Source organism: Lethenteron reissneri, chromosome 40, assembly GCF_015708825.2.
Source record: "Lethenteron reissneri isolate LAM-NWPU_2019-01 chromosome 40, ASM1570882v1, whole genome shotgun sequence".
Taxonomy (NCBI): Eukaryota; Metazoa; Chordata; class Hyperoartia; order Petromyzontiformes; family Petromyzontidae; genus Lethenteron; species Lethenteron reissneri.
Genome location: NC_083818.1, coordinates 3,739,536 through 3,766,673, shown reverse-complemented (window position 1 = coordinate 3,766,673; position 27,138 = coordinate 3,739,536). Strand labels below are relative to the sequence as shown.

Sequence of the window (27,138 nt, the reverse complement as noted above, 5' to 3'; positions counted from 1 at the left end):
ATGGCGGTGAGGTGTGGGAAGCCATAAGCCCCATGCTACTTTGGGCTCACCTTCCCATAAACCAGAGGCGAGGAGTGGTGGTCGTGGTTACTTATGCCCCCACCGAGGACGAACATTCGTGGAGGGATGCAGGCAAGGCCGATGAGTCAGATGCCTTCTATGACCTCCTGTCAAAGGTGCTGGCTAAAGTGGCCCCTCGCAATAGAGTCATCCTGTTGGGTGACTTTAATGCCCGAGTTGGTCATGATGCTAGCACCTGGTCTGGAGTGATTGGAAGACATGGGCAAAATCAGCTCAATAACAACAGTAGGAGGCTGCTAGATCATTGTGCAGCCCATGGGCTTGTAATTACCAACACGCTGTTCCGGCACCAGCGCATCCACGCAAGAACATCTGCTGGACTACATATTGACGGAACAGCAGATGCGAGCCCATGTCCTTGACACTAGGGCCTACCATGGAGCTGATCTGTCTACTGACCATCGACTTGTCATCTGTAAGATGTGACTGCCATTCTTCCACTCCCTTAGTGGGTGTACACCCAGGACCCCATTGAAACCCATAGTGACATGGTCTCAGCTAGCTGATGAAAGTTGCAAACGAGAATTTCATCATCGCTTGCAGCTGGGTTTGGCATCGTCCCCCACTCCTCCTGATGTCGAGGGGAAATGGGCGAGGTTTAGAGCTGTGGCTCATGCATCTGCAATGGCAGCTTCAGGTACATGGTCCAGACCTCCTCAGAGACCCTGGCTGACAGAGGAGGTGTTCAGGCTGGCTGAGAAAAAGCGACAGGCCCACTCTCATCATCTATAGCATCCCACGTCAGAGAATGAAGAGGCTTACTGCAGCATTCGCTGGGAGGTTGTTGGTCGCGGATTGCTGAAGAGATGGAGTCTGCCTCAATACAATCACAAATCACTCTTTAATTCCATCAAAAAAGGAACCTGCAGCACCACACCTATTGCCATCATGGTTTAAGGAAAGGGCGGTCCTGCACAGATGCCATATTTTCTGGCCGTCTGCTACAGCAGAGGTGTAGGGAATTCCAACAAGACCTACATCTCTGCTTTATTGACCTGGTCAAGGCCTATGATACCATCAGTAGGCCTAGGCTCTGGGTTGTTCTTCGTGCTTTCGGAGTCCCTGACACGCTGCTCATGATCATTAAGGACCTTCATGATGGTGAGCGGGCCCAGGCAAAACTACGGGGCCGGAATTCGGAGCCATTCCCTGTTCACTTTGGGGTGCAACAGGAATGTTCTCTGGCTGCCACATAATTTAACATCTATTTTGACCACGTAGTTCGTGAAGCCTTCAAAAGCCGTACCAGATGAATTTCCATCTGGTACAGATACAATGGGATGCTGATCGATGCCCAGGTGCAGTCAAGGGATGGCTCCCGATTGCTCAACTATGTTACGTATGCCGATGATCTGGTAATTGCGGTTCACTCAGAGGAGAAGTTGGAGCCGCTGCTGCTGAACCTGGAGCCCCACCAAAACTAAGCACCTGCCTGGGTATTTTGTACCATCGGACACTCCACCCCCACAACTCCCAATTGGTGATAGGGCAGTTGTGGAGAGAGTGGAGAGTTTCCCGTACCTGGGCAGTGTGCTCACGACCGGTTCCAGATTGACAGCAGAGGTCTCACTCTGAATCAGTCGAGCGGCAATATCTTTTCATTGGTTGCGTAACGCTGTGTGGAAGCTCCCGGGTCTGTCGCTCCGCACAAAGCTTCAGGTCTTCTCGGCCACAGTCATTCCCTCCCTTCTATATGCTTGTAAAACGTGGACCCCCCTAATGGAACAACTTCGCCAGTTATAAACATTTCGGCTGGCCTGCCTGCGATCCATCCTGGGTTTAACCAGGCTGCATTGTGTGAGGAGCTCACATATCCTTGAAAGATCTGGACAAAGTCCCATCGATGAGCTCCTCTGGCAGGCAAGGCTGCGTTGGCTGGTTCATGTAGCCCGCATGCCCAGCCACCGCATGCCTAAACAGCTTTTGTTCGGCCGGATCGAGGGGGCTAAACGGGCGGAGCACGGGCTAGAGAAGAGTGATGTGGTACAGGAGGATGTGGAGCTGAGTGGACTTGTCGATGACTGGTACCAGCGGTGTCAAGATCGGCCTCTGTGGAGGAGGCTCGTTAAGTTGGCACAGTAGGGGGAACAGGTGGTGCATCAGCCACTCATCTCAGTCGATCCGTCTTACCTGGGTCTGCCCCATGACCTCGTGCCAGCGGGCTTTCAAAACTTCACGTCGCCTCAACGTGCACATAGCCTGGCACAAGCCACGTAGTGGCGAATGGCGGTTGTTGTTGTTATTGTTGCGTGATTGTGTGCGTGAGTGAGTGTGTAGTGAGTGAGTGTGTGCGTGAGTGAGTGTAGTGTAGCGGTAGTGTAGTGCTTATCATGCTGCGCTACGAACCTATGAAGGCTGTGTCGGCCTTCGTAGGTGCTACACGCTCACAGCATTTGCCCCAACAGTCTGTTAGCTGAACCCATGCGCAGTGTAACCGCATATCGACCAAAACCGCATGCCAATGCTGGACAAAAATGTACCTGCAAATCACTCCGAACTGAACTATACTTTTATAGGACCGGGTAAGGCCCACGGAGCTAAGTAGCTCTTTCCCAGAAGCGACTTGGCCATCACAAACTGTAGCTCAACGAAGTGGCTTGTCGTCACCACGTGGACATTTATATCAGCCGAAGACTCTAAATGGGTGGTGATGTTGATTCGAAATGTGAAGCGAAAAAACCCGAGGACCCGGAGAAAAATCCACGCGACCACGGGGAGAGGGAGGGAGACAGCAAACTCCAAATATACAGCAGCAGGCGTCAGGGTCGGGATCGCACCCACGACCTCCTGTACACCAGGCGAGGTAGTTAACATCTCCTAGCCACCGTGATGATGATGAGAGAGAGAGACGCAAACTCCAAATATACAGCAGCAGGCGTCAGGGTCGGGATGTAACCCACGACCTCCTGCACACCAGGCGAGGTAGTCAACATCTCCAAGCCACCGCAGCCGCGAGTGATCGCACGGCAGCGATGAAAACACAAACCTGGCAGGACCCTCCTGGAAACAAAAGCCTCGAGACACTGCGAGGGCTTAGCCTACGCCGAGGAACGCGGAATGACGGTGAGAATAAGAACAACAACGATGACGATAATAACAACATCTAAAAAATCACGAATCCCATCTGCTCCTGGGACTCAGCCTTTCATCCGAAACTGCGGATGGTGAAGGGGGCCCAGTGCCCAATCTCCACGAAGGTGCGACGCTTGCAGAATGATTCTCTCGTTTTCACAGAAAATATTATTCAGCTACAGAAGTTATATTTTATTATATTATATTCATTTGGGTTGGGGGGGCGGTGGACTTTTTTTTTTCTCGAAACAGATACACAAAGACAAAGACCCCCCCCCCTCCCTCCGTGTAGCCTTACAAGAATGTTGGGCCAAGTGCTGTTAGCGAGACAGCATGGCACACGAGGGGGTGGGTGGCCAACACCACGCCCGGCCGCCTTTGTCTCCCCAGTGGCGATGTTTACACACCGCACCAGTGTTCTCATTTGAGGTTGAGTCGATCTAGGAGAGGCTCAGGACCGGTTCAGATAACCGGTGGTGGCACCTGGGGAGACAAAGGCGGCCGGGCGTGGTGCTGGCCACTCACCCCCTCGTGTGCCGTTCTGACCTTCATGGGTTGTGCTACTCGCTAGCAGCACTTGCCCCAACAGTCTGTTACAGGCTACACGGGGGATCTTTGTCTTTCGTCTCTCTCGAAACCGGGGAGCGGTGGTGGAGCGGTTAGGGCGCTGGGCCGCCAACCTTTGTATCGATTGATCGAGCCGTGCCCTGGACGTCGACTTCGTCTTTGCGATGTTGTCTCTCTGAAGAGCTGCGACCTGGTGACCTGGTGACCTCGTGACCTCGTGACGGGCTCCCGGTGCGTAGTGCAGGTCTGCCGAGCGCCGCTGGTGGTGGTGATGATGTTGTTATAATGATATTCTTAGGTTTTTTCGGTAAAGTCACGTAGGTAAAACATTAAAATTAATAAAAGTTAAATAAAAATTAAATAAAAATCACGACGTTTCGGAGGCAACACAAGCCTCTGTCTTCAGGTGGAACCGTCACAGCACGATAGCTGTATCAAGTAAATGAGAGATTACAAGAGCTCTCTCTCATTTACTTGATACAGCTGTCGTGGCTGTGACGGTTCCACCTGAAGACGGAAGCTTGTGTTTCCTCCGAAACGTCGTGATTTTTATTTTTGTTTTATTTAACTTTTATTAATTTTAATTTTTTACCTACGTGACTTTACGAAAAAACCTAAGAATATAAATCCTTGCAGTCACGAAAGCTTCAAATCTAGAATGTTATAATGATGTTGTTATGATGATGTTGTTGTCGATGTTGTTGTCGATGTTGTCGGTTATATTGTTGATGATGATGATGTTTTTTCTTGGTTCTTTCGGTAAAGTCACGTAGAATGGAAATAATAAAATAATAAAAATTAAACATAATAAATTCTCACGACGTTTCGGCCACAACGCGAGCAGCCGTCTGACGCTGTCTCCCCGACAGACCTGGTCTTCACCTGAGGACGGCTGCTTGCGTTGTGGCCGAAACGTCGTGAGAATTTATTATGTTTTATTTGTATTATTTTATTATTTCCATTCTACGTGACTTTGACGTAAGAACCAAGAAGATGAATCCCTGCAGTCACGAAAGCTTTAAATCGAGATGATGATGTTGTTATGATGATGATGTTGCTGCTGATGATGATGATGTTGCTGTCGAAGATGTTGATGTTGTCGATGATGTTGTTGATGATGTTGATGATGCTGTCGATGTTGTTGATATTGTTGATGATCCTGTTGTTGTTGATAATGTTGTTGATGTTGACGATGTTGTTGATGATGTTGTCGATGATGTTGTTGTCGATGATGTTGTTGATGCTGTTGTTGTTCATGTTGTTGATGATGCTGTTGTTGTTGATGTTGGTGTAGATGTTCATAATATTGTTCATGATGTTGATAATGTTGTTGATGGTGTTGTTGATGATGTTGTTGATGTTGTTGTTGTTGTTGATGGCGAGCAGCAGCTGACGGCGCCGCTCCTGGTCTCCGTGTGTGCCGCGGTGCTCAGCTCCTTCGAGTTCGGCTACAACATCGGCGTGACGAACGCTCCCGAGCAGGTGAGCAGGACATCGTCATCATCGTCAACATCAATATCATCATCATCGTCGGCAGCATCATTATTATCATCAACGTCATCATCATCATCGTCACGATCAACCTCACCATCATTATCATCAACGTCATCACCATCGTCATCATCATCATTAACGTCATCAACGTCATCATGGTCATCATCCACCTAACAATCGTCATCATCATCAACGTCATCATTGTCATCACCATCATCAACGTCATCATCATCAACGTCATCATCATCAGCATCATCACCATCATCATCATCAACGTCATCACCGTCATCATCATCAACGTCATCACCATCGTCATCATGATCGTCATCATCAACCTCACCATCGTCATCATCATCAGCGTCATCATCGTCATCATCAACCTCACCATCATCACCATCACCATCGTCATCATCGTCATCATCACCATCATCACCATCGTCATCAGCAACCTCACCATCATCACCATCACCATCGTCATCATCGTCACCATCATCATCATCACCATCGTCATCATTCACCTCACCATCATCACTTGCCCCCGACAGTCTGTTATGTCTACACGGGGATCGTTGATATTTGTGTCATTGTGGGCGTCACTACGTCACTACGTCACTGTGCGCGTCACTGTGTGCGTCACTACGTCACTACGTCACTGTGCGCGTCACTGTGTGCGTCACTACGTCACTACGTCACTGTGCGCGTCACTGTGTGCGTCACTGTGCGCGTCACTGTGTGCGTCACTACGTCACTACGTCACTGTGCGCGTCACTGTGTGCGTCACTGTGCGCGTCACTGTGTGCGTCACTGTGTGCGTCACTGTGTGCGTCACTGTGTGCGTCACTGTGTGCGTCACTACGTCACTACGTCACTGTGCGCGTCACTGTGTGCGTCACTGTGCGCGTCACTGTGTGCGTCACTGTGTGCGTCACTGTGCGCGTCACTGTGTGCGTCACTGTGTGCGTCACTACGTCACTACGTCACTGTGCGCGTCACTGTGTGCGTCACTGTGCGCGTCACTACGTCACTACGTCACTGTGCACGTCACTGTGTGCGTCACTGTGTGCGTCACTACGTCACTACGTCACTGTGCGCGTCACTGTGTGCGTCACTGTGTGCGTCACTACGTCACTACGTCACTGTGCGCGTCACTGTGTGCGTCACTGTGCGCGTCACTACGTCACTACGTCACTGTGCACGTCACTGTGTGCGTCACTGTGTGCGTCACTACGTCACTACGTCACTGTGCGCGTCACTGTGTGCGTCACTGTGTGCGTCACTACGTCACTACGTCACTGTGCGCGTCACTGTGTGCGTCACTGTGCGCGTCACTACGTCACTACGTCACTGTGCGCGTCACTGTGTGCGTCACTACGTCACTACGTCACTGTGCACGTCACTGTGTGCGTCACTGTGTGCGTCACTACGTCACTACGTCACTGTGTGCGTCACTGTGTGCGTCACTACGTCACTACGTCACTGTGCACGTCACTGTGTGCGTCACTGTGCGCGTCACTACGTCACTACGTCACTGTGCGCGTCACTGTGTGCGTCACTGTGTGCGTCACTGTGTGCGTCACTGTGTGCGTCACTACGTCACTACGTCACTGCGCGCGTCACTGTGTGCGTCACTGTGTGCGTCACTGTGTGCGTCACTGTGTGCGTCACTGTGTGCGTCACTACGTCACTACGTCACTGTGTGCGTCACTGTGTGCGTCACTGTGTGCGTCACTACGTCACTACGTCACTGTGCACGTCACTGTGTGCGTCACTGTGCGCGTCACTACGTCACTACGTCACTGTGCGCGTCACTGTGTGCGTCACTGTGTGCGTCACTGTGTGCGTCACTGTGTGCGTCACTACGTCACTACGTCACTGTGCGCGTCACTGTGTGCGTCACTGTGTGCGTCACTGTGTGCGTCACTACGTCACTACGTCACTGCGCGCGTCACTGTGCGCGTCACTGTGTGCGTCACTACGTCACTACGTCACTGTGCACGTCACTGTGTGCGTCACTGTGTGCGTCACTGTGTGCGTCACTGTGTGCGTCACTACGTCACTACGTCACTGCGCGCGTCACTGTGTGCGTCACTGTGTGCGACACTACGTCACTACGTCACTGTGCACGTCACTGTGTGCGTCACTGTGTGCGTCACTGTGTGCGTCACTGCGTGCGTCACTGTGTGCGTCACTACGTCACTACGTCACTGTGCACGTCACTGTGTGCGTCACTGTGTGCGTCACTGTGTGCGTCACTACGTCACTACGTCACTGTGCACGTCACTGTGTGCGTCACTGTGTGCGTCACTGTGTGCGTCACTGCGTGCGTCACTGTGTGCGTCACTACGTCACTACGTCACTGCGCGCGTCACTGTGTGCGTCACTGTGTGCGTCACTGTGTGCGTCACTACGTCACTACGTCACTGTGCACGTCACTGTGTGCGTCACTGTGTGCGTCACTGTGTGCGTCACTGTGTGCGTCACTGTGTGCGTCACTACGTCACTACGTCACTGCGCGCGTCACTGCGCGCGTCACTGTGTGCGTCACTGCGCGTGTCGCAGATAATCCGCAGTTTCTACAATGCCACGTGGATGGGTCGCCACGGCGTGGCCATGCCGCACTCGTCGCTCACTGCCGTCTGGGCTCTCTCCGTCGCCATCTTCGCCGTGGGCGGCATGGTGAGCGCCCTCATGGTGGGGGCGCTCACCTCCAAATACAGCAGGTGACACAGCCACACCTACAGCAGGTGACTCAGCCACACCTACAGCAGGTGACACAGCTACACCTACAGCAGGTGACTCAGCCACACCTACAGCAGGTGACTCAGCCACACCTACAGCAGGTGACTCAGCTACACCTACAGCAGGTGACTCAGCCACACCTACAGCAGGTAACTCAGCTACACCTACAGCAGGTGACTCAGCCACACTTACAGCAGGTGACTCAGCTACACATACAGCAGGTGACTCAGCCACACCTACAGCAGGTGACTCAGCTACACATACAGCAGGTGACTCAGCTACACCCACAGCAAGTGACTCAGCTAGACCTACAGCAGGTGACACAGCTACACCTACAGCAGGTGACTCAGCTACACCTACAGCAGGTGACTCAGCTACACCTACAGCAGGTGACTCAGCCACACCTACAGCAGGTGACTCAGCCACACATACAGCAAGTGACTCAGCTACACCTACAGCAGTTGACTCAGCTACACCTACAGCAGGTGACTCAGCTACACCTACAGCAGGTGACTCAGCCACACCTACAGCAGGTGACTCAGCTACACCTACAGCAGGTGACTCAGCCACACCTACAGCAGGTGACTCAGATACACCTACAGCAGGTGACTCAGCCACACCTACAGCAGGTGACTCAGCTACACCTACAGCAGGTGACTCAGCTACACCTACAGCAGGTGACTCAGCCACACTTACAGCAGGTGACTCAGCCACACCTACAGCAGGTGACTCAGATACACCTACAGCAGGTGACTCAGCTACACCTACAGCAGGTGACTCAGCCACACCTACAGCAGGTGACTCAGCTACACCTACAGCAGGTGACTCAGCCACACTTACAGCAGGTGACTCAGCTACACATACAGCAGGTGACTCAGCTACACCTACAGCAGGTGACACAGCCACACCTACAGCAGGTGACTCAGCCACACATACAGCAAGTGACTCAGCTACACCTACAGCAGTTGACTCAGCTACACCTACAGCAGGTGACTCAGCTACACCTACAGCAGGTGACTCATCTAGACCTACAGCAGGTGACTCAGCTACACCTACAGCAGGTGACTCAGCTACACCTACAGCAGGTGACACAGCTACACCTACAGCAGGTGACTCAGCTACACCTACAGCAGGTGACTCAGCTACACCTACAGCAGGTGACTCAGCCACACCTACAGCAGGTGACTCAGCTACACCTACAGCAGGTGACTCAGCCACACCTACAGCAGGTGACTCAGCTACACCTACAGCAGGTGACTCAGCTACACCTACAGCAGGTGACACAGCTACACCTACAGCAGGTGACTCAGCTACACCTACAGCAGGTGACTCAGCTACACCTACAGCAAGTGACTCAGCTACACCTACAGCAGGTGACTCAGCTACACCTACAGCAGGTGACTCAGCTAGACCTACAGCAGGTGACTCAGCTACACCTACAGCAGGTGACTCAGCTACACCTACAGCAGGTGACTCAGCTACACCTACAGCAGGTGACTCAGCTACACCTACAGCAGGTGACTCAGCCACACCTACAGCAGGTGACTCAGCCACACCTACAGCAGGTGACTCAGCTACACCTACAGCAGGTGACTCAGCTACACCTACAGCAGGTGACTCAGCCACACCTACAGCAGGTGACTCAGCTACACCTACAGCAGGTGACTCAGCTACACCTACAGCAGGTGACTCAGATACACCTACAGCAGGTGACTCAGCCACACCTACAGCAGGTGACTCAGCCACACCTACAGCAGGTGACTCAGCCACACCTACAGCAGGTGACTCAGCCACACCTACAGCAGGTGACTCAGCCACACCTACAGCAGGTGACTCAGCCACACCTACAGCAGGTGACTCAGCTACACCTACAGCAGGTGACTCAGATACACCTACAGCAGGTGACACAGCTACACCTACAGCAAGTGACTCAGCTACACCTACAGCAAGTGACTCAGCTACACCTACAGCAGGTGACTCAGCTACACCTACAGCAAGTGACTCAGATACACCTACAGCAGGTGACTCAGCTACACCTACAGCAGGTGACTCAGCTACACCTACAGCAGGTGACTCAGCTACACCTACAGCAGGTGACTCAGCTACACCTACAGCAGGTGACTCAGCCACACCTACAGCAGGTGACTCAGCTACACCTACAGCAGGTGACACAGCTACACCTACAGCAGGTGACTCAGCTACACCTACAGCAGGTGACTCAGCTACACCTACAGCAGGTGACTCAGCCACACCTACAGCAGGTGACTCAGCTACACCTACAGCAGGTGACACAGCTACACCTACAGCAGGTGACTCAGCCACACCTACAGCAGGTGACTCAGCTACACCTACAGCAGGTGACTCAGATACACCTACAGCAGGTGACACAGCTACACCTACAGCAGGTGACTCAGATACACCTACAGCAGGTGACACAGCTACACCTACAGCAGGTGACACAGCTACACCTACAGCAGGTGACACAGCTACACCTACAGCAGGTGACTCAGCTACACCTACAGCAGGTGACTCAGCTACACCTACAGCAGGTGACTCAGCCACACCTACAGCAGGTGACACAGCTACACCTACAGCAGGTGACTCAACTACACCTACAGCAGGTGACTCAGATACACCTACAGCAGGTGACACAGCTACACCTACAGCAGGTGACTCAGCCACACCTACAGCAGGTGACTCAGATACACCTACAGCAGGTGACACAGCTACACCTACAGCAGGTGACTCAGCTACACCTACAGCAGGTGACTCAGATACACCTACAGCAGGTGACACAGATACACCTACAGCAGGTGACTCAGATACACCTACAGCAGGTGACTCAGCCACACCTACAGCAGGTGACTCAGATACACCTACAGCAGGTGACTCAGATACACCTACAGCAGGTGACTCAGCTACACCTACAGCAGGTGACTCAGCTACACCTACAGCAGGTGACTCAGATACACCTACAGCAGGTGACACAGCTACACCTACAGCAGGTGACTCAGCCACACCTACAGCAGGTGACTCAGATACACCTACAGCAGGTGACTCAGATACACCTACAGCAGGTGACTCAGATACACCTACAGCAGGTGACTCAGCTACACCTACAGCAGGTGACTCAGCTACACCTACAGCAGGTGACTCAGCTACACCTACAACAGGTGACTCAGCTACACCTACAGCAGGTGACTCAGCTACACCTACAGCAGGTGACTCAGCTACACCTACAGCAGGTGACACAGCTACACCTACAGCAGGTGACTCAGATACACCTACAGCAGGTGACTCAGATACACCTACAGCAGGTGACTCAGCTACACCTACAGCAGGTGACTCAGATACACCTACAGCAGGTGACACAGCTACACCTACAGCAGGTGACTCAGATACACCTACAGCAGGTGACTCAGATACACCTACAGCAGGTGACTCAGATACACCTACAGCAGGTGACACAGCTACACCTACAGCAGGTGACTCAGCCACACCTACAGCAGGTGACTCAGATACACCTACAGCAGGTGACTCAGATACACCTACAGCAGGTGACTCAGCTACACCTACAGCAGGTGACTCAGCTACACCTACAGCAGGTGACTCAGATACACCTACAGCAGGTGACTCAGCTACACCTACAGCAGGTGACTCAGCTACACCTACAGCAGGTGACTCAGCTACACCTACAGCAGGTGACTCAGCTACACCTACAGCAGGTGACTCAGCTACACCTACAGCAGGTGACCTCAGCTACACCTACAGCAGGTGACTCAGCTACACCTACAGCAGGTGACTCAGCTACACCTACAGCAGGTGACTCAGCTACACCTACAGCAGGTGACTCAGCTACACCTACAGCAGGTGACTCAGATACACCTACAGCAGGTGACTCAGCTACACCTACAGCAGGTGACTCAGATACACCTACAGCAGGTGACACAGCTACACCTACAGCAGGTGACTCAGATACACCTACAGCAGGTGACACAGCTACACCTACAGCAGGTGACTCAGATACACCTACAGCAGGTGACTCAGCTACACCTACAGCAGGTGACTCAGATACACCTACAGCAGGTGACTCAGCTACACCTACAGCAGGTGACTCAGATACACCTACAGCAGGTGACTCAGCTACACCTACAGCAGGTGACTCAGCTACACATACAGCAGGTGACTCAGATACACCTACAGCAGGTGACTCAGCTACACCTACAGCAGGTGACTCAGCTAGACCTACAGCAGGTGACTCAGCTACACCTACAGCAGGTGACTCAGATACACCTACAGCAGGTGACTCAGCTACACCTACAGCAGGTGACTCAGATACACCTACAGCAGGTGACTCAGATACACCTACAGCAGGTGACTCAGCTAGACCTACAGCAGGTGACTCAGCTACACCTACAGCAGGTGACTCAGATACACCTACAGCAGGTGACTCAGCTACACCTACAGCAGGTGACTCAGTCACACCTACAGCAAGTGACTCAGCCACACCTACAGCAGGTGACTCAGTCACACCTACAGCAGGTGACTCAGTCACACCTACAGCAGGTGACTCAGCTGGTGTGCCGGATACGGCACTGACATTTTTCTCCTGTGGCTCACCCAACCGGCTGAAATTAACCCCCTGTCTAGATGCCCCCCTCTCACGTGATCCCACCCTCACCACCACCCCACCCACCCCCACCCCCACGTGACTCCACCCTCACCACCACCCCAGCCACTCCCACTGCCCCTGTCCCACCACATTCCCCAGTGCCACCTTGAGGTGGCTCATTCCCGAGACCCAAAAACACAAAGCGCCTCGCCCAGCCCCCTAATCGCCTTCACGGGAATCACAATCTTCATTTGGGATGAATCCGAAGAGCTATAAAGCTCTTTTTGCACACGTGTCCAGTCTGGGGCACCAGCGAGAAAGTCACAACAACAAACAACACGAACACACGACAGGACAAGGATAGGCGAGGTAGGGAAATCACGAAAATATATTTGTTTTCTTACCAGGTCAAGCCCGCGGAGCGAGATAGCTTATTTTTCAGAAGCGACCTGGTCACAAATGATAGCTCCACGTAGTGGCTTATCACGTGTACATTTATAGCAGCCAACAAATCTAAGTGATCTAAACAGACTGTAGGGGCAAGTGCTGTTAGCGAGTAGCACCTGTGAAGGCCGGCACGGCACACGAGGGGATGGGTGGCCAGCACCACGCCCGGCCGCCTTTGTCTCCCCAGTAGGAATGTCTTTACACACCGCACCAGGTACTCATTTGAGGCTGAGTTGACCTAGGAGAAGGCCCAGGACGGGTTCAGATAATCGTCAGCGCTCAGTGTCTCATAAGCAGAGTCAGGCTCACCTGAAGCTGTGCATTATACGACTTTTGAGTTGTGCATTATACGACTTTTGCGTTGTGCATTATACGACTTTTGCGTTGTGCATTATACAATGTTGCGTTGATCTAGCAGCCCTTCTTCTGCCAGTTCACCACCTGTGATTGCAGTGAAGCCCGGCTCTGCCGATGAGACCCGGTTGCGTCGAAACCGGTCAAGGATTTTCTTTCCTCAGACTGAACCAATCCCGCTGAGATGCTGCACCTCCCATAAGGCTGTGCGGCTGATGAGATGTGTAAAAAGATATACAGCACATATGCTTGTATTTGTTTTCCTGTAGAGTGACAGACACGGGAAGGAGGCTTCTGCTGCTTATTTGTATTGTCCTGAGACCCACGAGCGGTGACCCCTACCGGTGACCCTTACCGGTGACCCCTACCGCCCCGTGGAATGTGTTGACCTCTATGACCCCTGTACAACTACAACAGCAGCAGCAGCCACCATTCGCCACCAAGTGGCGGCGACGTCACCACGCCACCTGTGCCAGGCTAGATGCACTTTGAGGCCGTCACGGAAGTTTTGAAGGTTCGCTGCTGGCAGGAGGTCACGGGACAGACCCCAGGTGCCATAGGTTAACCGACTGGCGTATGCACCACCTGTGCTCCCTACTGTGCCGACTTGCTAAGTTGTTGTGAGCCATCGCTCCTCCGCCCTCCGTTGTTACTGGAGGGCGACTGCCTCCAACTGCCCAGCAGCGTCCTTCACGAGCCTCCTCCATAGAGATCGATCTTGACACCGCTGGTACCAGTCATCGGCAACTCCACTCAGCTCCACGTCCTCCTGTACCACATCACTCCATCTCTTCTCTAGCCCATGCCGCGCCCATTTATCTCCCTCTATCTGGCCAAACAAAAGCTGTTTGGGTATGCGTTGGCTCGGCATGCAGGCTACCTGACCCAGCCAACGCAGCGTTGCCTGCCGGAGGCGTTCACTGATTGGACTGTGTCCAGGCCTTCCAAGGATTTATTAGTTCCTCACAAAATCCAGTCTGGTTAAACCCAGGATGGATGGTAGGCAGGCCAGCCCGAATGTTTCTAACCGGGGCAGATATTCAATTAGGGGGATCCACGTTTCGCAAGCATAGAGCAGGGAGGGTATAACTGTGGCCGAGAAGACCCGAAGCTTCGTGTGGAGCGACAGACCAGGTAGCTTCCACACAGCCAATGAAAATATAATGCCGCTCAACTAATTCGGAGTGAGACTTCTGCTGTCGATCCGGAGCTGGTCATAAGCACACTGGCCAAGTACGGAAACCTCTCCACTCTCCCCACAACTACTGCTCCATCGCCAATGGGAAGTTGCGCGAGGTGGAGTGTTTGATGACACAAAACACCCAGGCAGGAGTTTAATTTTGGTTGGGGCTGATTGTAAGTCTCCGCCTATTAAGTGGCACGCTCCAGGTTCAGCAGCAGCGCCTCAGACCCCTTCTCTGAGTGAGCAACAATCGCCAATTAATCAGTGTACATAACACGGTTGACCAATAGGGAGCCATCCCTTGACCCCTGTGACCTCTGTGACCCCTGCGTGCCTGGAGGGGGGGGGGGTAGTGAGGTGGGGGCGTCCTTCTTGACTCGCCCAGTACCTCACCAACTCACCAACTACCACCTCACTCCTCCGCACCTCACCACCTCGCCCACTCACCACCTCGCCCACTCACCACCTCGCCCACTCACCACCTCGCCCACTCACCACCTCGCCCACTCACCACCTCACTCCTCCGCACCTCACCACCTCGCCCACTCACCACCTCGCCCACTCACCACCTCGCCCACTCACCACCTCGCCCACTCACCACCTCGCCCACTCACCACCTCACTCCTCCGCACCTCACCACCTCGCCCACTCACCACCTCACTCCTCCGCACCTCACCACCTCGCCCACTCACCACCTCGCCCACTCACCACCTCGCCAACAAAAACAGCAGCCGCCATTCGTCACAAAGTGGCGGTGACGTCACCACGGCGCTAGTGCCAGGCTATGTTCACGTTAAGGCCACGTGAAGTGTCGAAACGCCCGCTGGTAATTATTTTTGTGCCGGTGATAATTATGGATGTTACGGTGGTGGGAATTGTTGTTGTGGTGGTAATTGTTGTTGTTATGGTGGAGGTAATTGTTGTTGTGGTGGTAATTGTTGTTGTGGTGGTAATTGTTGTTGTGGTGGTAATTGTTGTTGTGGTGGTAATTGTTGTGGTGGTAATTGTTGTTGTGGTGGTAATTGTTGTTGTTGTGGTAATTGTTGTTGTGGTGGTAATTATTGTGGTGGTAATTGTTGTGGTGGTGGTAATTGTTGTTGTGGTGGTAATTGTTGTTGTGGTAATTGTTGTTGTGGTGGTAATTGTTGTGGTGGTAGTAATTGTTGTTGTTGTGGTAATTGTTGTTGTGGTAATTGTTGTGGTGGTAATTGTTGTTGTGGTGGTAATTGTTGTGGTGGTGGTAATTGTGGTGGTGGTGGTAATTGTTGTGGTGGTAGTAATTGTTGTTGTTGTGGTAATTGTTGTGGTGGTAATTGTGGTGGTGGTGGTGGTAATTGTTGTGGTGGTAATTGTTGTGGTGGTAATTGTTGTTGTGGTAATTGTTGTTGTGGTGGTAATTGTTGTGGTGGTGGTGGTAATTGTGGTGGTGGTAATTGTTGTTGTTGTGGTAATTGTTGTTGTGGTGGTAATTGTTGTGGTGGTGGTGGTAATTGTTGTGGTGGTAATTGTTGTTGTTGTGGTAATTGTTGTTGTGGTGGTAATTGTTGTGGTTGTGGTGGTAATTGTTGTGGTGGTGGTGGTAATTGTGGTGGTGGTGGTAATTGTTGTGGTGGTAATTGTTGTTGTTGTGGTAATTGTTGTGGTGGTGTTGTTGCAGGCGTAACTGCCTCATGGCCAACAACGCGCTGGCGCTGCTGGGCGGGACCCTCATGGCCATTTCCAAGGCGGCCTCCTCCTACGAGACGCTCGTCGCAGGCCGACTCATCGTGGGCCTCTACTGCGGTGAGGGTGGTGAGGGTGGTGAGTGGTGGTGAGGGTGGTGAGGGTGGTGAGGGTGGTGAGGGTGGTGAGGGTGGTGAGGGTGGTGAGGGTGGTGAGGGTGGTGAGGGTGCAGTTAAGGTTGGTGGTGGTGGTGATTGTCATGATGATGTTGGTGGTGGTGGACGTGACATTGGTGGCTATGGTGATGGAGATCATGTCTGTGTAGTGACATAGAATGGGTCACTACAGCGCCTAGCGCCAGTTACTGATAGAGAGGGGCACTGTGAGTGTAGTAGCCCTCTCTGCCAGCAGGGCATGTAATGTCATGGAACGGGTCCCTAGGGGGCGTAGTGCTGGTGGCTGGCAGAGAGAATATGTGACTAAGTGCAAACAGAAAATCCAAGAAAAGACAGCAAAATATTGCAGAACCAACGCTGTGTGCAAAAATCCCAGTGGAATGCAAGTCAAACAAAAACAACAACAACCACAAGACAACTTAGATTAAGGCCATCAGTCTAACTCTGTACTACAACAAACAAACATGGCTAAACCAATACACTTTTCGAAATCACCAAAATAAAGCTATGAAAGGTGACAGAAGGGACACGTGGGGTATGGCCCAGAACCTTCTGGTAGGTTCCAGAAGAGGGCGTGGCCGAGGGCGGAGCCAGGCCACGCTGGGGGGCATAAAAGGGAGGTCCCGAGGCTGGGTCAGGGCTATCTGCTGGAATGGAGTCCTGCGTCCTACATCTTCCACTGGGCCTTCGAGAGAAGTCGCAAACGGGTTTTGATTCCCTACCCGTACTCGGCCGTACCCGTACCCTACCCGTACCCGGCCGGGTACGGGTAGGGTACGGGTATTGGTTACCTGATTGCGACCTCTGGGATGAAGCCATGTTGCAGGCGCGGGTGGGTTGATTCTAGGAACTTGAATTGTGGGAAATGAGTGACAAACAGTTACTCACCAGTGACTCACGGCCTACCCGTACCCGTACCCGGCTGCACCAGGGTCGCAAACGGGTACCCGTACCCGGCCGGGTACGGGTAGCCGGGTATCGGGTAGGGTACGGGTATCGGGTACCCGGTTGCGACCTCTGGCCTTCGATCCTCGGTATTCGTGCTCGGCATTGTGGGTCAGGCAGTGTGCCGACTGGCCTGACCCGGTTTATGTCGTTATCCCGTTGTGGCCCATAGTATAAACGTGTTGCCTCCTGAGTTAGTGTGTGTCTCTCAGTGAACCCACTACATCTGCATTAACCACATGTACTTGTGGTGAGCATGGAGGCATGGTTCCTTGGAAATGGTTTCGGTTTGGTGTTTTAACATCTTAACACCTGTTTTGTTCTAGATTTGAAGCTTTCGTGACTGCAAGTATTCATATTCTTAGGTTTTCTCGGTAAAGTCACGTAGGTAAAAAATCAAAATTAATTTATTTGATTACAGCAAGCGTGCTGTGACGGTTCCACCTGAAGACGGAAGCTTGTGTTGCCTCCAAAACGTCGTGATTTTTATTTTGTTTAATTTTACTTTTATTACTATTTATTTTTTACCTACGTGACTTTACCTGTCTTGTTGCCAGAAAGGGTAAAACCAATTGTTATATTTTGATACTGGCAAGGGAGGTCCCATGATGTGATGGAGATGTTGATGGTGGTGGTGACATTGGCGGTGGCTGTGGTAGTGGTGGCTGTCATGATGATGTTGGTGGTGGTGGACTTGACATTGGTAGCTGTGGTGATGGTGATACAGATTTTGATGGTGGTGGTGTTGACAGTGGTGGTGGTGGTGGCTGTAGTGGTGGTGGCTGTGGTGGTGATGATGGAGATATTGATGGTGTTGGCTTTGGTGGCAGTGGTGGTGGTGATGGTGATACAGATATTGATGGTGGTGGTGTTGACAAAGGTGGTGGTGGTGGCTGTAGTGGTGGTGGTTGTGGTTGTGGTGATGGAGATATTGATGGTTGTGGCTGTAGTGGAGGTGGTGGTGGTGATGGTGATACAGATATTGATGGTGGTGGTGTTGACATTGGTGGTGGTGGTGGCTGTAGTGGTGGTGGCTGTGGTGATGATGGAGATATTGATGGTGGTGGCCGTGGTGGTGGTGGCGGTGGTGGTGGTGGTGGTGATGGAGATATTGATGGTGGTGGCCGTGGTGGTGGTGGTGGTGTTGACATTGGTGGTGGTGGTGGCTGTAGTGGTGGCGGTAGTGGTGGTGATGGAGATATTGATGGTGGTGGCCGTGGTGGTGGTGGTGGTGGTGGTGGTGGTGGTGATGGAGATATTGATGGTAGTGGCCGTGGTGGTGGTGGTGGCGGTGGTGGTGGCGGTGGTGGTGGTGATGGTGGTGGCGGGTGGTGATGGTGGTGCAGGTCTCTCCACGGGCCTGGTCCCCATGTACATCGGGGAGCTGTCCCCCACCGAGCTGCGGGGGGCTCTGGGCACCCTGCACCAGCTCGCCGTCGTCATCGGCATCCTCTTCGCTCAGGCAAGGCCCGCCCACTCGCTCGCTCTGCACCTCGTCCACTCACTCTGCACCTGGTCAACTCACTCTGAAACCTCACTGACTCTGCTCCCCATCCGAAACTATAAATGAAACTTTTTTTAATTTTATTTGACCAGGTCAGGACCCACTGAGCTATGCAGCTCTTTTCCAGAAGCGACCTGCTGCCTATCACAGAATTATATCTCAACCTAGTGGCTTATCATCGCGTGGGAATGTAGAGCAGCAAACTACTCTCAACACGTGATGTTGATTCCAAATGTGGAGGGAAAAAGGACCCGGAGAAAAATCCACGCGACCACGGGGAGAGAGAGAGAGAGAGAGACACGCAAACTCCAAATATACAGCAGCAGCAGGCGTCAGGGTCGGGATTGAACCCACGACCTCCTGTACACCAGGCGAGGTAGTTAACATCTCCTAGCCACCGTGATGATGATGAGAGAGAGAGACACGCAAACTCCAAATACACAGCAGCAGGCGTCAGGGTCAGGATCGAACCCACGACCTCCTGCACACCAGGCGAGGTAGTTAACATCCTAGCCACCGTAGCGCCCCCACCTCCTCCCCCCCCCACCCCCCTTCAAAGGCCTGCCCCGCGCCACGGCCTTTATTCGGCGCACTTGCCCCGACAGCCAGCGTGGGCTACACGGTGGGATAGGGGTGGTGGGGTGGGACCTTTACCTGTAGTGCCGCGTGCCGCGTGCTGCTGCAGGTGCTGGGCATGGAGTCGCTGCTGGGCTCCGAGTCGCTGTGGCCGCTGCTGCTCGGCTTCACGATGGTGCCCTCGGTGGCGCAGCTCGCCGTGCTGCCCTTCTGCCCCAAGAGCCCTCGCTACCTCCTCATCAACGAGGGCCTCGACAAGGAGGCGCGACAAGGTGAGACGCGGCGCCGGCGGCGGCGGCGGCTCAGGGATGCTGACGGCGTCGAGCGGCGGTTTGGCGGCAGGCTCGAATTCAGAAGTTCGCGGTTCGAATCCAGCGGCCGCCCCGGTTATTCTCTCTGTCTCTCTCGCTCTCGCTCCGCAGTGCTGGTGCGTCTCCGCGGCACGGGCGACGTGGAGCGCGACATGCAGGAGATGCGCGAGGAGCAGCGGCAGATGCAGCGCGAGGAGAGCGTCTCGGTGCTGTCGCTGCTGCGCTCGCGCGCCTACCGCCAGCCGCTGGTCGTGTCCGTCGTGCTGCACCTGTCTCAGCAGTTCTCCGGCATCAACGCCGTGAGTGGCGGCGGCGGCGCTCACCTTGCTGCTGCGGCCTCGCGCTCGGAGACGCGCAGGAGGCCGCAGCAGGGACGGCGACGACGACGACGACGATGACGACGATGACGACGATGACGATGATGAGGACGATGACGACGACGATGACAATGACGACGACGATGACGACAACGACAACGACGACGACGACGATGACGACGATGACGACGACAACGACGACGACGACGACGACGATGACGACGATGACGATGACGACAACGACAACGACGACGACGACGATGACGACGACGACAATGACAACGACGACGACGATGACTGAACGAAAAACGTAAAACTATATTTTCAACTTAAAGCTATTTACCGGTTAAGCCCTACTGAGCTTTCTTTTTTTTTTCACAGAACATCACAGCGACAGGAGCGTAAAGTGTAGGAAAGGGTAACTTAATCACTTTACAAATATTTTAAAAATCTACATTTTTGTTATCTTACCAAGTAAAAGCCCACTGAGCTATTCGCTTCTTGTTCAGAAGTGGACCTGGCCACAAATGACAGCTCAACGAAGTGGCTCATAGTGGTAGGGACCACCTGGTTACACCAGCCCACAGGGGATTATTGTATCCGTCCGTCCGTCGTGCATCCAAAAAGGGGAGGGGTGGGGCTGGGTGGAGAGGGGAGGGTAGGGAGGGGCTGGGTGGGGAAGGTGGGGAGGGGCTGGGTGGGGAGGGTGGGGCTGGATGGGGGGTGGGGCTGGTCACCCCGTGGTGCCCTTATAAAACTCAACGTTTAACCTACTCACGCCGGCTTGTGCCCACCCTCACAGTCGAGCATATTTGCGGAATACACCACGCCGCCGTTGACCCTGGCCATTGACCGAGCAACCCAACGTTCCTACCAGCTCCCTCCGCAGGAATGTGTTCGCGTGGAAATTTATAGCAGCAGCCATCTAAACAGACTGCTGGGGCAAGTGCTGTTAGCGGGTAGCACCTGTGAAGGCCGGCACGGCACACGAGGGGGGTGAGTGGCCAGCACCACGCCCGGCCGCCTTTGTCTCCCCAGTGGTGATGTTTACACACCGCGCAGCGGCAATGGTGGCAGCGGCGTCGACGATCGCAGTGGCGGTGTTATCGGTGTCGCAATGATGACGATGAGCGGGATGACGATGATGACAAATAAAACAATGATGATGATAAGATGACGATGACAATGATGATTGTCAACGAGAAGACGATGGCGATGACGATTCAATGATGGTGATGACGATGATGCCAATGAAATCGTTTGCCATTGCTGATTATCACAAAGACGATGATAATCACGATGATGATGTTGATGACGACAATGATGACAGTAATGATGATGGTGGCGGTAATGACGATGATGACGATGATGACGACAATGGCGATGACAATGATGATGACGATGATGGTGACGATGATGACGATGATGATGACGATGATGATGATGATGCTAACAATGCTAACAACGATGATGACGATGATGACGACGATGACAATGGCAATGACGATGATGACGACGATGACGGTGACGATGATGACAATGGCAATGACGGTGACGATGATGACGGTGACGATGATGACGGTGACGATGACAATGATAACAACGATGATGACGACGATGATGGTGACGATGATAACAATGGCAATGACGATGATGGCGACGATGATGGTGACGATGATGACAATGGCAATGACGATGATGGCGACGATGATGGTGACGATGATGACAATGGCAATGACGATGATGGCGACGATGATGACAATGGCAATGACGATGATGGCGACGATGATGGTGACGATGATGACAATGGCAATGACGATGATGGCGACGATGATGGTGACGATGATGACAATGGCAATGACGATGATGACAATGGCAATGACGACGGTGACGACGGTGACGAAGATGACGATGTCGCTCTCTCTCCGCCGCAGATCTTCTTCTACTCCACGAGCATCTTCACCAACGCCGGCGTGCCCAACCCCGTCTACGCCACCATCGGCGCCGGCGCTGTCAACGTCGCCTTCACCGTCGTGTCGGTGAGACACCGCGGCCGCCTCCGACACGGCCACTGTGGACCTCACGCACACAGAGACACAGAAACACACACACAGAGACACACACACACAGACACACACACACAGACACAGAGACAGAGAGACACAGACACAGAGAGACACACACACACACAGAGACACACACACAGACACAGAGAGATACACACAGACACAGAGAGAGAGACACAGACACACAGAGAGAGAGACACAGAGAGACACAGACACAGAGACACACAGACACAGAGACACAGAGACAGACACAGACACAGAGACACAGACACACAGACACAGACACACAGAGACACACACACAGACACAGACACAGAGACAGAGAGACACAGACACAGAGAGACACAGAGAGAGACACAGAGACACAGACACAGAGACACAGACACAGACACACAGACACAGAGACACAGACACAGAGAGACACAGATACACAGACACAGAGAGACACAGACACAGAGAGACACAGATACACACAGACACACAGACACACAGACACAGACACAGAGACACACAGACACAGAGAGATACACACAGACACAGAGACACAGAGAGACACAGACACAGTGAGAGACACACAGACACAGAGAGACACACACAGACAGAGAGAGAGACACACAGACACAGAGAGAGACACACAGACACAGAGAGACACACAGACACTGAGAGAGACACAGAGAGAAAGAGACAGACAGAGAGACACAGACACAGAGAGACACAGACACAGAGAGATGCACACAGACACAGAGAGACACAGACACAGAGACACAGAGACACACAGACACAGAGAGAGAGACACAGAAACACACAGACACAGAGACACACAGACACACAGAGACACAGACACACAGACACACGGACACACAGAGACACACAGACACACAGAGAGACACAGAGACACACACACACAGACACAGAGAGAGAGACAGACACAGAGAGACAGAGAGAGAGACACACATACACAGAAAGACAGAGAGAGAGACACACAGACAGAGAGAGAGACACAGACACACAGATACAGAAAGACAGAGAGAGAGACACAGAGAGAGAGACAGAGACACAGACAGACAGACAGAGAGACACAGATAGATACAAAGAGAGAGACAAAGAGAGAGACACACAGAGAGAGACACACAACAACCGCCATTCGCCACTGAGTGGCGGTGACGTCACCACGACGCTTGTGCCAGGCCATGTGCACCGTGAGGCCACGTGAAGTGTCGAACGCCCGCTGGCAGGAGGTCACGGGGCAGACCCAGCAGGTGCCACGGGTCAACTGACTGAGATGACCGAGATGACTCACTTCCTATACTGCCTCTCAACCTCCTTCACCTCTTCCTCATGCTCCACCTACGTCTCCTTTGTCGTTCTCTTCATCTGTTTCCTCCTTCCCCTCCTCTCTCCCTCCTCCCTCCCTCCCCCTCCTCCCCCTTCTCCCTCCATCTTACCCCTTTTCTCCCCTCCTCCCCCTTCTCCCTCCCCCCTCTCCTCTCCTCCTCCCCCTTCTCCCTCCCTCCCTCCTACCCCCTCCTCCCATCTCCTCTCCCCCCTCTCCCCCTCCTCCCCCTTCTCCCTCCCCCTCTCCCCCCCCCTCCCTCCCTCCCCCCTCTCCCCCTCCTCCCCCTTCCCGCTCCCATCTCCTCCCCCTTCTCCCCCCCCTCTCTCCCCCGCCCCCTCTCCCCCCCCCCCCCCCCGCGGTGTGCAGCTGTTCCTGGTGGAGCGTGCCGGGCGCCGCACGCTGCACCTCGTCGGCCTGGCAGGGATGGGCGTCTGCGCCATCGTCATGACCATCGCGCTCAGCCTGCAGGTGCCGTGCTGCTGGTGGCTGTGGGCACATGGCGGCGGGGTCATGGTCAGGGTCAGGGTCACTGGTTAGGGTCAGGGGTTAAATGTTAACCCTGGCCACAAGCCTAACTATGATCCTAGTGCAATCGCTAAACTCTGACCCATCAATCCTGACCCAGCAACCCTAACCCTGACCCATCAACTCTCACCCTGACCTGTGACCCCTTTGAGCCATGACCCCTTGAACCTTGACCCCCTTGAGCCATAAACCCTTGAGCCATATTCTTAGGTTTTTTCGGTAAAGTCACGTAGGTAAGAAATTTAAATTAATAAAAGTAAAATAAAAATAAAATAAAAATCACGACGTTTTGGAGGCAACACCAGCTACCGTCTTCCAAAACGTCTTGATTTTTATTTTACTTTTATTAATTTTAATTTTTTACCTACGTGACTTTACCGAAAAACCTAATAATATGAATCCTTGCAGTCACGAAAGCTTCAAACCTTGAGCCATAACCCCTTGAACCGTGACCCCCTTGAGCCATAACCCCTTGAACCTTGACCCCTTTTGAACCATGACCCCCTTGAGCCATGACCCCCTTGAACCTTGACCCCCTTTGAACCATGATCCCCTTGAGCCATGACCCCCTTGAGCCATAACCCCTTGAACCGTGACCCCCTTGAACCGTGACCCCTTAAACCCCCCTCCGCCCCCCCCCCACCACCCCCCACCGGCTTTGTGTGCGCAGAAAACCCTGGTGTGGATGTCGTACGTGAGCATCGTGGCGATCTTCGGCTTCGTGGCGCTCTTTGAGATCGGGCCGGGCCCCATCCCGTGGTTCATCGTGGCCGAGCTCTTCTCGCAGGGCCCGCGGCCCGCCGCCATCGCCATCGCAGGCTGCGTCAACTGGACGGCCAACTTCCTCGTCAGCATGTGCTTCCAGTACATCGAGGTGGGCCGCCGCCGGGAGTTTCGCTCGCTCGTCATCATCGTCGTTGTCGTCGTTGTCATCATTGTCATGATCGTCGTCGTCATCGTTGTTCATCGTCGCCATCGTTATCGTTGTGATCATTGTCATCATAATCGTCATCATTGTTGTTGTCATCGGTGTCTTCATCGTCGTCATCGTTGTCGTCGTCATCATCACCATCATCATGGTTGTCATCATCACCGTCGTCATCGCCATCGCCAGCTGCGTCAACTGGACGGCCGAGGTGGCCGCCGCGGGGATTTTCGCTCGTTCACTTGCTCGCTGTCGTCGTCGGAGTCAATATTGTCATCTTTGTCATCATCGCCATCGTTATTGTTGTCATCATTGTTGTCACAATCGTCGTCATCGTCGTCATCGTTGTCATTATCTTCATCGTCGTCATCATCGCCTTTGCCATCGTTGTCATCATTGTCATCATCGTCGTTATCGTCGTCGTCATTGTTGTCATCATCATTATCATAGTTATCGTCGTCGTCATCGTCGTCGCCATTGTCATCATCGTCATTGTTCTCGTCATCGTTGTCGTCATCATTGTCGTCATTGATGTCATCATCGTTGTCGTCATCGTCGTCGTCATCATCGTCGTCATCGTTGTCGTCATTGATGTCATCATCATTGTCGTCATCATCGCCAATGCTGACTGCGTCAATTGGACGGCCAACTTCCTCGTCAGCAAGAGCTTCCACTACATCAAAGTGGGCGGCCATGGGGATTTTTGCTCGCTCGTTCACTCGCTGTCGTCGTCGGAGCCATTGCCATCGTCATCGTTGTCATCGTCGTCATCATCGACGTCGTCATCGTCGTCGTCATCGTTGTTGTCGTCATCGTTGTCATCATCATCGTCATCACTGACGTCGCCATTGTCGTCGTCATCGTTGTCGTCATCGTCGCATTCGTTATCGTTGCCATTATTGTCGTAATCGTCGTCACTGTGGTCATCGTTTTCCTCATCTTCATCGTCGTCATCGTTATCGTTGTCATCATTGTCGTCGTCATTGTTGTCATCGTCGCAATCGCTATCGTCATCATTGTCATCATCGTTATGGTTATCCTTGTCATCATCGTCATCGTTGTCGTCATCAGCATCGTCATTATCATCGTCATCATCGTTTGACGCGTAGGTGGTGTTGTTGGCGGCGCTGAGAAGCGCAACGCTCGCACCTCGCAGCGACACCTGAAGATGATGTTGGTGATGATGATGCTGATGATGACGACGATGTTGGTGATACTGCTGATGATGATGACGACGACGACTACGTTGGTGATGCTGATGATGTTGTTGGTGATACTGCTGATGATGTTGTTGGTGATACTGCTGATGATGATGATGACGACGACTACGTTGGTGATGCTGATGACGTTAAATTTCGATTTAAAGCTTTCGTGACTGCAGGGATTCATCTTCTTGGTTCTTTCGGTAAAGTCACGTAGAAGGGAAGTAATAAAATAATAAAAATAAAACATAATAAAACAATTCTCACGACGTTTCGGCCACAACGCAAGCAGCCGTCCTCAGACTCTGTCGCCTCGACTGACCTGGTTTTCACCTGAGGACGGCTGCTTGCGTTGTGGCCGAAACGTCGTGAGAATTGTTTTATTATGTTTTATTTTTATTATTTTATTACTTCCCTTCTACGTGACTTTACCGAAAGAACCAAGAAGCTGATGACGTTGTTGGTGATACTGCTGATGATGTTGTTGGTGATGCTGATGATGTTGTTGGTGATACTGCTGATACTGCTGATGACGATGTTGTTGATGCTGATGATGATGTTGTTGGTGTGCCCCCGCAGGACCTCACGGGCCCCTACGTGTTCGTGATCTTCGTGGTGCTGATGACTACGTTGGTGATGCTGATGACTACGTTGGTGATGCTGATGATGATGTTGTTGGTGTGCCCCCGCAGGACCTCACGGGCCCCTACGTGTTCGTGATCTTCGTGGTGCTGCTCGCCCTCTTCTGCCTCTTCACGTACTTCAAGGTGCCCGAGACGAAGGGCCGCAGCTTCGAGGAGATCGCCGCCGCCTTCGGGGGCAACGCCGCCACCGCCGCCGGCGGCACGCGGCCCCACGACAAGGAGGAGGCCCACGGCCTGCAGTCTGAGTCTCAAGTCTAGCGGACTCACTCGCTCGCTCGCTCAGTCACTCGCTCGCTCAGTCACACACTCGCTCAGTCACTCGCTCAGTCACACACTCGCTCGCTCAGTCACTCGCTCGCTCAGTCACACACTCACTCACTCGCTCAGTCACACACTTGCT

General features: G+C 53.0%; 1 protein-coding gene across 1 annotated transcript; it reads left to right on the top strand.

Moving 5' to 3' along the window:
• On the top strand, positions 1-27,138 carry LOC133352364 (solute carrier family 2, facilitated glucose transporter member 1-like). Its single transcript, XM_061567960.1, has 11 exons — positions 1-11; positions 4,926-5,202; positions 7,774-7,934; positions 16,207-16,331; positions 18,679-18,794; positions 19,522-19,684; positions 19,835-20,022; positions 21,975-22,079; positions 23,809-23,910; positions 24,638-24,841; positions 26,787-27,138. Exons 1-11 carry the CDS (start codon positions 1-3, stop codon positions 26,994-26,996), a joined length of 1,662 nt encoding a protein of 553 aa, XP_061423944.1. The 3' UTR covers positions 26,997-27,138.